The 15,905-nt window shown below is 39.7% G+C and overlaps 1 protein-coding gene across 1 annotated transcript in view; it reads left to right on the top strand.

The window, feature by feature from the left end:
• The first annotated feature begins 5,350 nt into the window (after positions 1-5,350).
• SLC9A7 (solute carrier family 9 member A7) overlaps positions 5,351-15,905 on the top strand; it is a 64,039-nt gene continuing 53,484 nt past the window's right edge. The window contains exon 1 of the mRNA XM_034431395.3: positions 5,351-5,950. Within this exon, the coding sequence (XP_034287286.1) occupies positions 5,707-5,950 (244 nt within the window). The 5' untranslated portion in view covers positions 5,351-5,706. The remainder of the gene's footprint in view (positions 5,951-15,905) is intronic.

Below are 15,905 nucleotides of genomic sequence, written 5' to 3' on the forward strand. Positions count from 1 at the left end.
ACTCAAAATTTCCGCTACCGGTTCTCCAGAACCTGTTAGAACCTGCTGGATTTCACCCCTGGTTACCAGCCTTAAAAGATCATCTGCACGTGAACCTACGAATCCCTTCTTTTCTGGGTGTAGTAAAAGTATTGTGGATTATGCTACTAACTGGAATGGTCGGCTATTTTATCATATATTTATAAGCATGACCTGTAAAGATTTAATCTTTTGTCTAGAAAGTACCAGCAAGTTTTTTCTTACCAAGGCGGATGTTCTGTTCTGGTTCTTAAAAGTATAATATTTTACTCTTTAAGACGAATGTTTTTTGTAATTACACAGGAAAAAGCAGAATACTGTCAGGAGAAAGCTTTTTTATGCCTCCTTACTTGGTAAGAGGCTTCTGCTGAATATGATGGGACTTCTAAGGAAATATACAAAGTTGTTCTATATAGATTAAAATAAACATTCCCCCCCCCCCAGTTCTCACGAGGCACAAATGATCAGGATCAAATTATCCTACTTTGGCCCATTATGTGAAGACCCAGCTCTCTGAACAAGGTTATGTGCTAGAAAAAGTGGAAGCAAGGAGATCATCATCACCAGCAGTAAACTGAATGGATTCAGTTACAGTGGTAATGGATGGAAGATTGGAAAGATCAAGTTAGGGACAGATCATGGAGAAGAAGCTAAGAGCTAACAATGACTTAATGGCACATAATCACTCAACAGGAGCATAGGTTTTAATTTGCTTTGTACCTTCAAGTCAGTCTTGATTCCGGCAACTGGCTGGACAAGTCCCTCAAGTTTTCTTGGCAAGATTTTAAGAATTGATTTGCCCTTACTTTCTTTCCATAGTTCACAGGGTGACTGGTACAAAATTTCACCGCTGGCTTTGTGCTGGAGGCTGAACTGGAACTCACTGTTTCCTGCTACTCTAGTAAATCTACAGAACTAAAATCCCTTGCGCACACTTTATTTAGTCAATAGCATCTGCCAATATTTTGCTAGGCAGCTGAGATGATTGGACAGTGTTTTATTTATTAAATTTGTATGCTGGTTAGCTCTCAATGATTTTGAAATATGAAGTGCCTATTAAAAGTGTGTGAAGAGTTAAGAAAGCAGTCCTGTGTATACTTAGCCAGAAGCAAACAAAGTAAAAGCCTTAAGCTAAATCTCAGCTGCTTATCACAATCTAAATATATCCACACAGTCTTCTTGCTATTTCCTTCTCCAGAGAAGATTTTGTTCCCTCTAACATATGTCTCTAGCATTTCCTGGTGGTCTATCATTCAAGTACCAAGCAAGTCTGATGGCTCACTTTCAGTTCAAAACAAGTTATTAACCATGATAAATACATCTGAATTCAAGATGTATGTGTGTGTGTGTGTGTGTATGTATTAAAAGAAATAATTGAAATATTCACATCTGCTGTGGTAATTTTCTACCTATTTTTTTTGCATGTTGAGAAGACTAACATGAAAAATATATTTGAATCATATTAATGCATTAACTTTTAAAAAGTTGTTTTTAATCCTTTTCTTGTTGCAGAACAAATTACAACATCCTATATGAACAGCATACAATTTATAATTTAGTCCTATTAAAATCAAGGAGAAGAAAATTGTAATAGCTCTTAAGTGCAATATTAGAAAACTGGTTTGTGTCAAGATACCCCTTCTCTATGATCTACATAGGTTTTCTTTTGTAAAGCAGCACCTTAAATAAATAAAAAAGGAGATGGTTTGACTTCCAAAGCCAAAGGAAGAAAACAGTAATCCCAATCTCATGGTATTGTAGTCCCAGATCCCACCCTCTTTAGTCTAATCCCATGGCCCCCAACCTTTTGGATGTTGTGGACCGGTTCCATGGAGAAGTTTTTCCACAGACCGGGTGGGGGAGTGATTTCATCATGGTTCCACATGTGCATGGATGGGGGCTTTGCTAGCTTGTGCAGACTGGTTCCTGGCAGTCTGTGGACCAGTGCCAGTCCATGGACCAGGGGTTGGGGACCACTGGTCTAATCGACATGTTCAAAGGATGTACCGGTAACTAAATATGCTGATTATTCCCTTTTTCTGTGAATTAATTTCAAGATGATCCAAAAATGCGAAGTTGTTTTTAATAGAAGGAAATTGTCTCTTGATTATTTGTGACCTTTCTGTTTTTGAAATTAGAATTCCACTGCAGCTGTTGAACTCAGTCAGATTGGATTGAAGATGTAGCCCTGGTAATAAATACTTTATGCTTTTGTGTTACATGTATTATCTCATGGTGCCAAGTATGTGATCAAATATTTTAGCTTCTGAGGAAAAAAAAACTGCTAACCTTTATGATACACCGTAGCATAAATCCTTGTGTAATTAGGCAAATAAAAAACAATTATTCCAAAGACCATATAAACCTATTTTATGCATGTTTAATAAGTAAATGCTACTGGATTTAATTTAACATATATCAAATAAATGTACATAGGACTTGTGGCAGTTGATATTGGATCACTGTATTAAGTCTTTATTTCTTAATTTTGCACTTGCTGGCATTTATAGAATTTAATCAATTTTAAATGAATAGATACTATATTCAAATTGTATGGCTACCATCTCACCTAAGTAACTCTGGACAGTTAAAAACCACCAATTAAAAACAGGTTAAAACATAAATATAACACACAAAACCAATAATCACACTAAAAACAAAAATAAATATGATCAGCAGCAAAATCCCATCTCAACACACACATTGTAAAAGTTCCCACCAATTGCCAAACCTCCATTGCCAAAGCCATGTCTTAAAGGCCATCAGGGTTGCAGCCAATCTAAGATATGTGGAAATGATATTCCAAAGGGTGGACACCACAGCAGAAAAGGCTGTCTTTCTGGATCCTGCTAGATGACACTTTCATAGATGGAGCCCATAATATGCTTCTCCTGAATCTGATGGGACAGGTGGATGCAACTGGGGAGGGGCAGATATGAAGCTGGCTATTTCCAGCATACTGATAATACCTCATCAAATGAGTTCATATAGATCAAGGGTGTCAAACTGGTGGCCTGCGGGCTGGATGCATCACGTACCGGCCATAGCCACGCCAGCTCTGCGAAGGGGGAAAACATCACAAATCACATGATGGCAATGTGACACTGAGTTTGACACCTGTGATGTAGATGTTGAACAGGAGTGGAAAGAATATCGAATCCTGAAAAATCCCCACCAGGCAGGGGATGAAGACGGGACCTCTCATTCTCAACCAACATTGATTGGAACCAATCCCAGAGAAAGGAGGGAAAACAACACAGGATACCCAATACAGTGCTACACATTCCCAATTCCCAGAACTGGTTCAAAAGTATGCCATGGTTTGAAAAGGATGCCACGGTATCAAAAGCCACTGAGAAGTCAAGGAGAATAAGGATGGAAGTGCTATTCCTATCCTGCTCATGCCAGAGGTCATCCAAAAGTACAACCAATGCTATTTGAATCCCATACGAATCATAGTATGATTCTATTGCTTATTTGTACCCTATGACTATCATTAAGTGTTGTACCTTATGATTCTTGATGAATGTATCTTTTCTTTTTATGTACACTGAGAGCATATGCACCAAAGACAAATTCCTTGTGTGTCCAATCACACTTGGCCAATAAAGAATTCTATTCTATTCTGTTCTCTAACCAGGCCTGAAATCAACTGAAATGGGTCTAGATAATCAGTTTCATCCAGGATCCTCTGAAACTATTGTGCAACCTCCTACCCAATAACTTTCCCTAAAAATAGAAAAATGAATACTGTCCAAAAGTATTTTAGTTAGTTACATCTAGCAATGGCTTCTTATCAAGAGGGTGAATTTATATTTATTCCTGGTTAATATGACTGTTTTCAACAGACAGGGAAGTAAACATTATCATTCTTCTCAAAAAAATAAACCTCTGAGGAATTAATTATACCAGCTGATGATAATACAAAATAATCAAGAAGTTTAAAATAACATGGGAAAAAAAAACTAAATCTGAACTAGCTAAATTTACCTAATGGTGGTTCTATTTACACTTACCAGAAAGCAGACTCAATGATACTTATCTCAGAATTGCAATCAAAGGAGTGTACTATGAATAATATTTTCCATTTGTCTAATACTTCGAGTGTTTAGATGTCTGATAATTATTATAGCAAAACTCTTGGCAATTATATCCTCTGAGCATAATTATTCTTAAGTGGTAGATCAAGACTGAAGCTGAGACAGAATAGTTGAACCAAACCCTTTTCAATAACTACTTGGGAGTTTCTTCCTTAATGGAGTATTTACTTTCTCATCACAGTTGGTATTAGGAGAAAACTTAAGATATATTATGTGCAGTTAGCATTGCTTATATTTACTTTTCAAGGTACTGCTGTTTTGAATAATTTTATTTACAATGTTAATTTGTGTAGTTATGTACGCCATTTAATCATTTTAGCCATTGTCTATCCACTGCAGGGTGAAGGCTGCTTCTGCATGTTTCCAACCAATACAGTCCTGAGCTTTCTTTTGCTAGTTTGTTTTAAATATATTTTTATAAGCCACCATGTGAAAATACTGCACCTGAAAAACAAGTTAGAAAATTTCCCAGTACTTTGAAGAGACTTAGTGAAGCAGAGACCTCCTTTAAGGACTGTAGTACACAAATCTATGCAGCAAAATCCCTTTTATAGAAGTCTTAAATGTTGCCTACTCCCAAGTGAACGTGCTTGCAAAAGGGACAATCTTGTGCCCAATGGTGATTCCTATTAGTCTCCGCCACTAATACAATACTAATTGCATTCACACAGCCCGCTTGCCCAGAATAAACCATGGTTTTCCACAATATTTTGGGTTTGACCACATAGATTGGATGAACACGCAATGAAATCAGCTACAGCTTGGTAGTCTAACTTGTAACTAGGTCATGCAAACACAGTCATGGAGCAGAAGAATTGGAGATGACCAACTCTTGTTTTAAGACCTCGGCTTGAGGCTGGGTTATTAACAGTCCCAAATTGAGCTGCCGTAATTCCCTGGTTCATCCGCGTCTTTTACTTTTCCTTTGTAATTGGGGAAAAGGGCAAAAGCCGCAAGAACAGAATCCCCTCCGAAGTAGCAGGTAAAGACGAGTCTCATTCGCAGCCAGCTTATTCCGAACTAACAGAGCTCCGTCAGCCGAATAAAAGAGGTTTGGTTGGGGGGGGATTCTATTTTGAAACGTGACTACAATTCTTTATGTAATGCAAGCGACCGGTGGTGCAACGATCGAAGAGCCCTTTCTCGGACTCGCCTTGTACTAGCATTCCAAGTAATCATATCGCTTTGAAAAAAGGGATCCACCTCTCCCGCAGCCTGCAATGGTGCAGCCCACTCTATCGCCTCTTTCTGCTGCAAGCACAGACCCCGCCCCTGTGCAGTGGGAGGGGAGGGGGGCAAGGGGGGGAGGCGGCGCGCTGCCCTAAGCGTGGCCAGCCTTTAAGAAACGAGGCGGGAGAGAGCCTCTCGGCAAACTTAATGCCGGAGCTGCGACGCCGAGGGGTGGAGTTCGGCGCTTCTGCCTGCCAGAGCCGCGTTCGCCTGCCTTGCCAGGAGCGGCGACTTGCCTGAGCGCCCAGCACCGTCGCCCGAGCGGAGCCTGCCCGGCTGCTGCAGTGGCTGCTGGCAGGAAGCTCGGCGCGCCGAGAGGACGCAGGCGGGCACGAGCGGTGCTCCAGGGGAACCTGCCATGGCGCGTCTGCGGCTCCTGCTTCTCGTCCTCTCCCCGGTCCCTGGGCTGTGCCTGGGTGAACGGAGCAGCAGCGCCATGGAGGAGATCGCCACGGAGAAAGAAGCGGAGGAGAGCCACCGGCAAGACAGCGTGAGCCTCCTGACGTTCATTGTCCTCCTCACCCTGACTATCCTCACCATCTGGCTTTTCAAGCACCGCCGGGTCCGCTTCCTCCATGAGACCGGCCTGGCCATGATCTACGGTGAGTGAGTCGCAGGCTCTTTTGAGAACCGCGGCATCTGGGCATTCCCGCTGCTGCAGTCCGGCTCTTCAGGACCGCCGCTAAAACCCGGTACCAGTTTTCCATTTAAAAGTAATCAGTGCTGGGCGGGCATTTAAATACATGTGCGCACGTCTCTCTGTGTCTCTAGAAAGCCTTTCTTTACTTCCTTTCCCCCCCTTTGGCTTATTTGACAGATGGCAGGGGACAAATGACAAACGGGGTTTTTTTTGTGTATGTGTGTGTGTGTGTGAAATGCCGGTTCACGGTCACTCCTGTTCCTCCCCCAAACACTTGGTGTGGCTTCATTCTTCACTGATGACTTTTCAACACATCCATCCGTATTAATTTCAAGATGAATATTTTCCAGTTCTACCTGCTGTGTTCGCCTTGCCTTGGCCTTTAAATAGGAACTGCCAATATGATCTCTAACAAGGGAACGGGGCAACCCAACCTCTTGCATCTTTTGCTTTGTTATGTGCACAAATGTTTTATCTGTCTGTATTAGGAAGATTAATTGAGATTAATATTCTACAGGAAGGATAAACGTTTCTCATGGTCACATGATTTTCCTCTCCATCTTTACTTGGAGATTAAACTCTTCCCTCCACACCTTTCTGCTACAATTCATTTAATTCACTTGCTGCATCAAACGCAGTTTGTTCCTGTTCAATATTTGGCTCTCTTACAGGTTTGAGAAGAGGGTAGAATGGCCTAAAATTTGGGTATTGCCAGATGTTCTTTTGCTCAAGAAAACTCAATGGCATGATTTTTGCTGTCATTATTGGGTGTCATTTCCCCCCCCTTCCAATATGTGAAAGGTTGCTCTCTCAATGCATATTCTATTGTTTCTTTCTTATGATATTCATTTTATATTATATCAAAGGATCATCATTCTTTCCTTTTACATAATAAAAAGTAATATGAACTGTATCTTTTTGGATGCTGTTACTACTTAGTTAATCTTCTTATGGATGTGTTATAGTATTCTAAAATATATCTATATTGAATTTTCAAGTCCTATCATGAAGGTTGTTCATTAATGGCACAAATAAAGATGTGGGGTGGAAGTTGTTGTTAGTGCCTATAGTTAATATTTGAATTGTGGCTTGTGATATGCTGCTTTTGACTACCATGTACCTTATTTCTGTACCATACACACGGAACTTTTTTTTTTTTTGTTATTGATACCTTGAAATTTGTAGAAGGTGAAACAAATCTTTCAATGGGGATGCCTTTTTCTAGATCAACTAGCTCTGTGTGTTTATGTGTTACTCTTTGGCTTTTAGTGCTGTTTTTTCCCCCTCTGATTGTACTGGAACTAGATACTAGGAAAGATTACACAATGTATCATAAGTCCATTGTGAGTGATTAGGCAACCAAATAAACAGTGTACCCTTCAAAGGGTTTCAGGATGCACGACAAAGTAAAAATGAGACCAGGGATTTATTTGTTCCTGCCATCTGAAGTAGCCCAGGCTTGTGATCAGTTCAGTGCCCGCCAGATTTGATTAATGAGTGGTGCAGAGGGTTATATGTGAATCTACAGTGACAGCATGTAGCCTTATGATGATTTGCTCTTTAAGACTTACTTGCAGTATTCAAATTTGGGTCACCTTTTAAGTTTTGTGTTTAATGTTGGTAGCTGGCATAGGAAAAAAAGACCTAAGAATTGGCAACTGTCTCCGTTTAACTTTCTCTGATAGAGACGCATATTCTGGTAAAGATCCACCAATGGATGTTTACCCAGAGCAAAAAAGCATGTTTCTTTTCCAGTGGCTACTCGGTGTCTTCTTAAAAGTTAACTGCTTGAAAAGTTATGGAATTTTCCTCTTTTGGAGGAAAATTTCTCAATTTTGACTGTCTCCTTAGTCACTTCCTTGCTGCATTGCTGTATGATATTGTAGCTGCTTTTTTTTTTTAATGCCCCAGATCCCTGCAGATCTTGAAAGACAGATCAGAACCTGCTGTACACTATAATTCTGCCTTATTTTGTTTTAGAAATAAGCACCATGAGCTCAGCAATACTTTTCTTTTTATATAACCATTTTCATCTCTTGTTTTTCTGGCTTCGTGTGTACAACTTTGTAGAAAACCACATAATTAAATTATTCATGCACTGGATTTATATCCCATTTTTCCTCAGGAGGTCAGAGGGCATATGTAGGAATCCCTTTTCCATCATGATCACCGTGTGGCTGAGTTGAGTATAACTGACCCAGTGTCCCCCACTGAGATTTTAGGGCTGAGGGTGAACATGATCCTAGTCCTTAAGGTGATTGCTTCATTACATGGACTTCCTATAATGAGCAATCGCAAATAATAAACTTTTTTTCTCCTCCATTGAAGATTGGGGACCTTCTTAAAATTGCTTTTTTGTCCATTTTTTAGAGAAGCTGCTCTTCTGGGATCTGATTAGAATAATCTGCAACACAAGCTGCACAGCTAGTAAAGGAGAAAGGGCCACTTTGACATTTTTTAAAAATAGCAGTGGGCTGCAAAGGAATACCTGTCACACCGATCAGCTGTTTTGGTGGCTAACACAATAATGGCAGCACTGGAGCTAGCAGTACTGGTAAGTCCTGGAGGCATTGGATGTGCTTGGCAGTATGTCTTTCAGAGCAGTGGCAGATCGTGCTTGGCAGCAGTAATATTTAGTGGCAGCAAACTGAGTTTTTAAAAAATACTGGTAGGCTTCCCAAGGCTTTTTGGAGGGCCCCATGTTATGCAGGCCTAGTTATAGGTTTTATTCTACACAAGAAGTTTTGAATTTAGTAATATTTATAGAATGCACAGATAGCTATTAATAGGCTATATATTGTGGGTATTAGTCTATATCTTTACTGAATTTTTTTTTGAGTTTTCTTCATGATTATAACACACTCTTATTATACTGTCTTTTCTAACATTTTTTTTTTGTTAAGCTTTTATCATTATAAAATCAAGAAAATTGGCAGGTGCTTTATATTTTCATAAGGAAAGGGTTGCAAACAGGAACAATGTTCACTTTGTTTAGGTAAAGCCTTCAGAGTATATTGTACTTTTAAATTACATAAACAAAAACATGTTTTGTCCTGAGGTGCTTCAACCTAAATTGACAATAATATCAGGAAGGCAAGTGAGCAGGTGCAGTTATACAAACTTAAGTTTTGTGTCCATTGTAGACCAAGAAACTAATTCAGCCTTCCCCTATAAAATAATATCTAGGTCAACTGGACTTAATTCTTTAGCCGTTATCAGTTATGTGATATACTACAATATCAATATCAAAATATCTGGCTTTCACTGTAACATAAATGTACAATTATTATGATTTGAAGCTTGAAATATAGTTAATGTCCTCTTTCAACTGTTTGTGCCAGATAAAGGATCTCAAGATTGTGGGTTGCCTTTCTTGGGAACTGGATGGCCACTGAAAAGTTGTATTTACTGGTATGTGCATGATAAATCTATACTGAATCACAGGCTCATGACTTAGCTTCAAATTGACTCATTCACTTAATTAAACTAACTTTGTGGGTCCTTTTTCATACAATTATAGAATAGGAAGAGAACTGCAGAGTTCAGCTACCTATCCTGCCTGTTTGGTACAGGATTTGCTAGAGCATTTGGGATGGAAGGTTATCCAGATTTTATTTGAAGATCTCCAGTGACAGGAACCTATCACTCCAGAAAGCAACTGATTCCAATAGTGATATGTAAGAAAATTCCTCCAAATATCTAACCCAGGTATACTTTCCTTTTAATTTCATCCCATTTGTCCTGTCACGTAGGACAATAGAAATCAGGTTAACTCCTCTTCTACAGATAGTTATCGACTTACAACCATAATGGAGCCCAGGATCTCCATCATAAGTCATGACGGTCATAAGTCGAAGCACCTATGTAACCAACTCATTTTTATGATCTTTTTTGCAGCAGTCATAGAGTGAACACAGTAGTCCGAAAGCAAATGTGGTGTCTATAAAGCAAGTTCATTCCTATAATTGTTTTTTCTTTGCTAGAAACCAGCCAAAATGGCTGGAATTTGGAAAAGAACAGTGTTAATTATGCTCATATGACCATGGAACACTGCAACTAGCTGTAAAATTGAGCCAGTTGCCAACTACTCAAAATGGAGTCATGTGACTGTGTGTGTGCACATGTGCACATGCCACTGTCAGAACTCCACAACCAGGTTGTAAATTCAACCTGGGGGATCTGTCATAACTTCCGTCGCAAAGCAACCAGTAGTTAAGCAACCTGTACAGGTAGTCCTCAGCTTACAATTATTCATTTAATGACCATTCAAAGTTACAGCGGCACTGAAAAAAGTGACTTATGACTATCTTTCACATAATCATTACAACATTCCCATGGTCACATGATCAGAATCTGGTCACGGCAACTGGCATGTATTTATGATGGTTGCAGACTCCAAGGAATCATGTAAATCACCTTTTGTGATCTTGTGACAAGCAAAGTCAGTGGGGAAGCCAGATTCATTCAATAACCGTGTTACTAACTTAATGACTGTTAAGTGATTCACTTAACTGTAGCAAGAAAACTCATTTTAACAACTGTCTTACCAATGGACATTTTGGGCTCAATTGTGGTTGTAACTCAAGGGCTAACTGTATATCGGTGTTGCTCAACGTTAGCAACTTAAAAGGTGCTGACTGAGGAATTCTGGGAGTTGAAGTCCATACATCTTAAAGTTGTCAAGGTTGAGAAACCCTGCTCTATAGGACAACCATTTAAGATACCTGAAGAGTTCAACAATGTCTTTCCTCAGTCGTCTTTCTCTTTTGGTGACTTAAGGCAAGCTCTAATTCCATTTCTTTGTGGGGAAATCTTTTGTCCTCCAAATGTTGCAGCATTATAATTCCTACCATTTTTATAGTGAAATGCTTCTTGGAGCTACTGTCAGTGTAGGTCAGCAATGTCCAGAGGGTCATAGGTTATATTCACCTACACAAATGTCTAAAGCCATGATATTTTGGTGATTTGAGAAATGTTATATTCTATTGTGTAGTGTTTTCTGGGCTGTATCTTGAGCATGACAATAACAACTCTCTTGGTTTTGAGGCACTAAAAGGCTTTTTTTAATTGGCAATCAGAATTAATGTTCCTTGTGTTATAATTCTAGATATGATTTAAACAGTGAAACTAAGCTTGACTTCTGTAACTTCATGGACACCACTGAACAGTGTGTTTGCAACGTACAGAAATAGTTGGTCATTTGGTTCTTTGTCATGTTTGAAAAGCACGGTTTAGCCTGTAGCCTTGGACTTTACAGATGCTTTATCATCCTGGCAGAATCCTACTCAACTTTCTAGATCAGCCAGCCGATTAGGTGTTGCATAGAATAAATTTCTTAAATTTACTGTGGCTTGCCCCTGCATTTTAAAATTGCTTTCCCATTACAAGGGAACAGCAGAAAGCACAGATTCAACGGCCACGAGTGTTCATTTATTTATTTGAACAAAAATATTTTTTTGAGTAAACGTAGTTACACAAGGCCAGGGCAGCTTTTATATTTAAAGAAAAAAACTGCTAGGAGACCTTAAAATAATTCCTTGTTTTCTAGTTTATTTGGCAGCTTGACCTTGTTAAAAATGTGTTGTTAATCTCGCTTGTTTTACCTTGATGTGATATACACACCCACCCCTTGTGGCAACTAAACCATTGTTTTTGTTGGAGGATGGGCTCATCTCTTATGTTAAACTAAAGCCAAGCACCATGTTATGGATTAGTGCCATGTGTAAATCAGGTTTTATTCTTACTTGTTAAAGACTTAAGGTATTAAAAGTATTCAGTTCTATTTTTTTCCCTTTTAGATTTTAAACTCTGCAGTTTTCTTCAATAGCTCCCTGTAACCCCAGTCCCCATCTTTAAAATACTATACAAGTTTACATCTAGGAATTGGAAATATTTTTTACGGTAATAATGGGATAAGAAGATTGAAGGCAAAATATGATTTATTTTTTCAGGATTAATAGAGAAGACTGGGATAATAGTTGGCTCAATTCCATGAAAACCATGACATTTGTTAAGATAACACTGCTAGCTTTTAGTAAATGCCTATAGAAGAGAAAGCAGTGCCTGATGAAAAAGCGGCTGAAATCTCAGAATTGCAGAAGGCTAGAAGATAGTAGAAGTTGGAAAGAGCTGTCAGGGTTGTCTGGAGGAAGAAATGTGAAGTGTTATTTCTTTTCCCTTTTCTTGCTGTTAAGGAAGAAATGGTAACACTTTTCTCTGCAAACAACCAAAACCTGATATTACTATTATGCTGACTGAAATTCAAGCAGGAAGACTTGCCATTCTGATTAGTGGTGCACAGTTGCAGCTGGTTAACTTACACACGTTCATATCATTACTTTCCTATGGGACAATCCAGGTAGTCCTAGACCTACAAGTTTATTTAGTGACTGTTCAAAGTTATGAAGGCACTGAAAAGTATGTCTTATTACCGTTTTTCATAGTTACAACCGTTGCAGCATCCCCATGGTCATGTGATCAAAATTTGGATGCTTGGCAACTGGTTCATATTTATGACAGTTGCAGTGTCCCAGGGTCATGTGATCCCCTTTTGTGACCTTGTGACAAGCAAAGTCAAGTGGGAAGCCAGATTCACTTAACAACCAGGTTACTAACTTAACATCTTCAGTAATTCACTTAACAACTGCACAAGAAAGATCGTAAAATGGGGCAAAACACACTTAACAAATGTCTCACTTAACAAAAAGTTGGGGCTCAGTTCAGTGGTGGGATTCAGCCGGTTCGTACCACTTCAGGAGAACCGGTTGTTAACTTTCTGAGCAATTTGGCAAACTGGTTGTTGGAATAAATCATTAGGGCAGAGAAGCGGTTGTTAAATTACTTGAATCCCACCACTGGCTCAATTGTAGTCGAGGACTACCTGTAGTAGACAATTGATTGTTTTTATTTGTCTTTGAGCTTACATAGTATCCTAATGAATATATCTTGGATTTAGCGTGTGAACATTGCACACATTAATGGTTAAATGCATTGCACAGTTCCAAAGGAGGATGGTGTAGAAATGTATCTATTTCCCAAAATGTGATTCAAAGTCACAACCAGGACTGATAGTTTCCATTTTTCTCTTCCTTGCAGGTCCTCAGTATGCACTTTGCTGGCGATATCACACTCACAATATACCAATGCAGAAACTTGCACGCTTCATATAGGGGTTAGGTAAGTCTGAATCTTTACACCAATATTGTATTTTTTCACTTCTCTTAATATTCTTATTTTATAGCTTGTCCATAAAATAAGAATATTTTTAAAGGAAAATATGCCATATTGAACAGCAATGCAAAAGTTTCATTTATAGCTATGAACAGGCATTCCATCGGTTATTGTTGAGGGTGTGATGTCGCCAGCAGAGTGCATCCTGGGCTGGCTTGGCCTGGCCAGTCACTGAGTACCTGGAGATTATGTTGAGGTCTCAGTTTTGTGGACATTTTTGAGAACATTACATTTATGAGAGGGAGAAGGCAAAGGTAAGTTGCTATCATAAAATGCCACTTCAACCTCTAGTCTTTAAGCATTTTCATTGCACCATATTGAAAACCACTAATTCTAGTGTGTAGTGTGATGACTCCCCTGGACATATCCCCAGATACCTCTCCAGGTGTCATTTCAGAGGAGGATGAACCAGTCCCAGGTGTATCAGGATTGGAGTTGGTCAATGAGAAGCTGTCTGAGAAGGATTTGGCTAAAGAGCAGCTGCAGCAGGGCAGCCCTCTGGCTTCAGGTGCAGAAAGTACACAGCTGCAGCCAATCTGATGAGGAAGAGGAACTGCCTTCTGCATCTGATCCAAGGGCAGACAAAAGGCAGGAGCAGCAAAGGTCATCCTGATTACTCATGAGGAGGCAGCCTCATCCCTCTTGATGGGCTGTACCAGAGCCTGGCTATTTAGCACAGCAGACAGAGGGAGACGATGGCGGGGACAACATGTTCATTTCCTAACTGCGTGTTTCCTGGTTGTTGTGATTCCTGCCTTGCTTTGGATTGCCAGAGTGCCCTGATTTTGGAACATGTCTTGTGATCTCTGGATTTTTCTTGCCTTGTGAATCCTCTTGTGTTGTGAATTTAATTTTACCTGGTGGATTTGTCTTGTTTGGGAAACTTTCAGATGCCTTGTGGCCATTGCTCTGTGGACTAGCATTGGTCTACTTTTGGCTGGACTTAACTGGGACAGTTCTGGGTGAAGGGAATTGCTGGGAAATATTAATAAACTTACTAAATTGTTATGTGTGTGCACGAGTGAGCAGGACAGCACATGGACTAGCTGTAAACTCTGAAGCAAATAAAGAAACGAGTGCCAAGATCTTGGGAAAATAAGTTTCTTAACCTGTGTTTTTGTTCGATGTGACCAAATCAAGTAGGAAGACCTATGAAGGGGAGCTGTGGAGAGTGAGAGGAGAGATACTTAATCACTCACTCTCCTATGATCTCTTCATTGCAACTTCTTTCTTTCCCTAACCTTTCCCTCTCGGGATATCTTATCTGCCTTACTGATTGTTCTGTTTTTAAAACTATTTTTTTCAGTGAAGTAGTTGGTAAGGAGAAGGATTGAATGGAAAAATTAAGTATCATCCATCTTTTTACAGCTAGTCCTCAACCTGACCACAATTGAGCCCAACATTTCTATTGCTAAACAAGGAAGTTAAATGCGTTTGCCTCAGTTTATGACTTTTTGCCACAGTTGTTCAGCAAATCACTGCATTTGTTAAGTGAGTCACGGCAGTCAGTATGCATATCTGGCTTCCTCCGTTGACTTTGCTTATCAGAAGCTGTCGGGAAGGTTACAAATGGTGATCACATGACCCCAGGACAATGCAACTGTCATACATGCCAGTTGCTAAGCATATAAATTTTGATCACGTGACCATGGGGATGCTGCAACGGTTGTAACTGTGAAAAACGGTCATAAATCGTTTTTTTCAGTGCCGTTGTAACCAGTGGTGGGTTTGGAAATTTTTTACTACCGGTTCTGTGCGTGTGGCTTAGTGGGTGTGGCATAGCTTGGTGGGCATGGCTTGGTGGGCGTGGCAGGAGAAGGATACTGTAAAATCTCCATTCCCACCCCATTCCAGGGGAAGGATACTGCAAAACCTTCATTTCCTCCCAATCAGCTGGGACTTGGGAAGCAGAGAATAGATGGGGGCGGGGCCAGTCAGAATTTTTACTACTGGTTCTCCGAACTACTCAAAATTTCCGCTATTGGTTCTCCAGGACTGGTCAGAACCTGCTGCAACTCACCTCTGGTTGTAACTCTCAACAGTCACTAAATAAACTTGTAGGTCGAGGTCTACCTGGATTGTCACATAGGAAAGTACTGATATGAATGTGTGCAAGTTAACCAGCTGCAACTGTGCACCACTAATCAGAATGGCAGTTCTTCCTACTTGAATTTCAATCAGCATAATATTAATATCAGGGTTTGGTTGTTTGCAGAGAAAAGTGTTACCATTTCTTCCTTAACAGCAAGAAAGTAAGTGTAAAACTGCTCATAAATCACTTTTTTCGGTACTGCTGTAACTTCAAATGATCATTAAACAGATGTTTGTAAATTGAGGGCTATCTGTACTGTTTCTCTGCTGTAAACACCTTTGTCCTGTTCCTCTTTTTGCTTTTGTGGGGGAAATTCTGGGGGAAATTTCATATGAGCTACATAGTATTTTGTTTGCTTCTGAAGATGGGCAGAGTTTCGGTACAGCTAGGGACATGATGCAGGGATCTGCTATACAAAATCTAAGTCCATAATCTTTGGGTTGTCCTAAATCATCTTGGTTGTACAAAGTGAACTCTGATTTTTAATTAAAAAACTTCTGACAAGGAATGGTTCCATTTTCAGTATACACTGTATGTTTTTTCACATGAATAATATTATCTCATCATTTGGTTTGTGTACCCTAATTACGAATGA

Source organism: Pantherophis guttatus, chromosome 5 (genome assembly GCF_059756535.1).
Source record: "Pantherophis guttatus breed Tessera chromosome 5, ASM5975653v1, whole genome shotgun sequence".
Lineage (NCBI taxonomy): Eukaryota > Metazoa > Chordata > Lepidosauria > Squamata > Colubridae > Pantherophis > Pantherophis guttatus.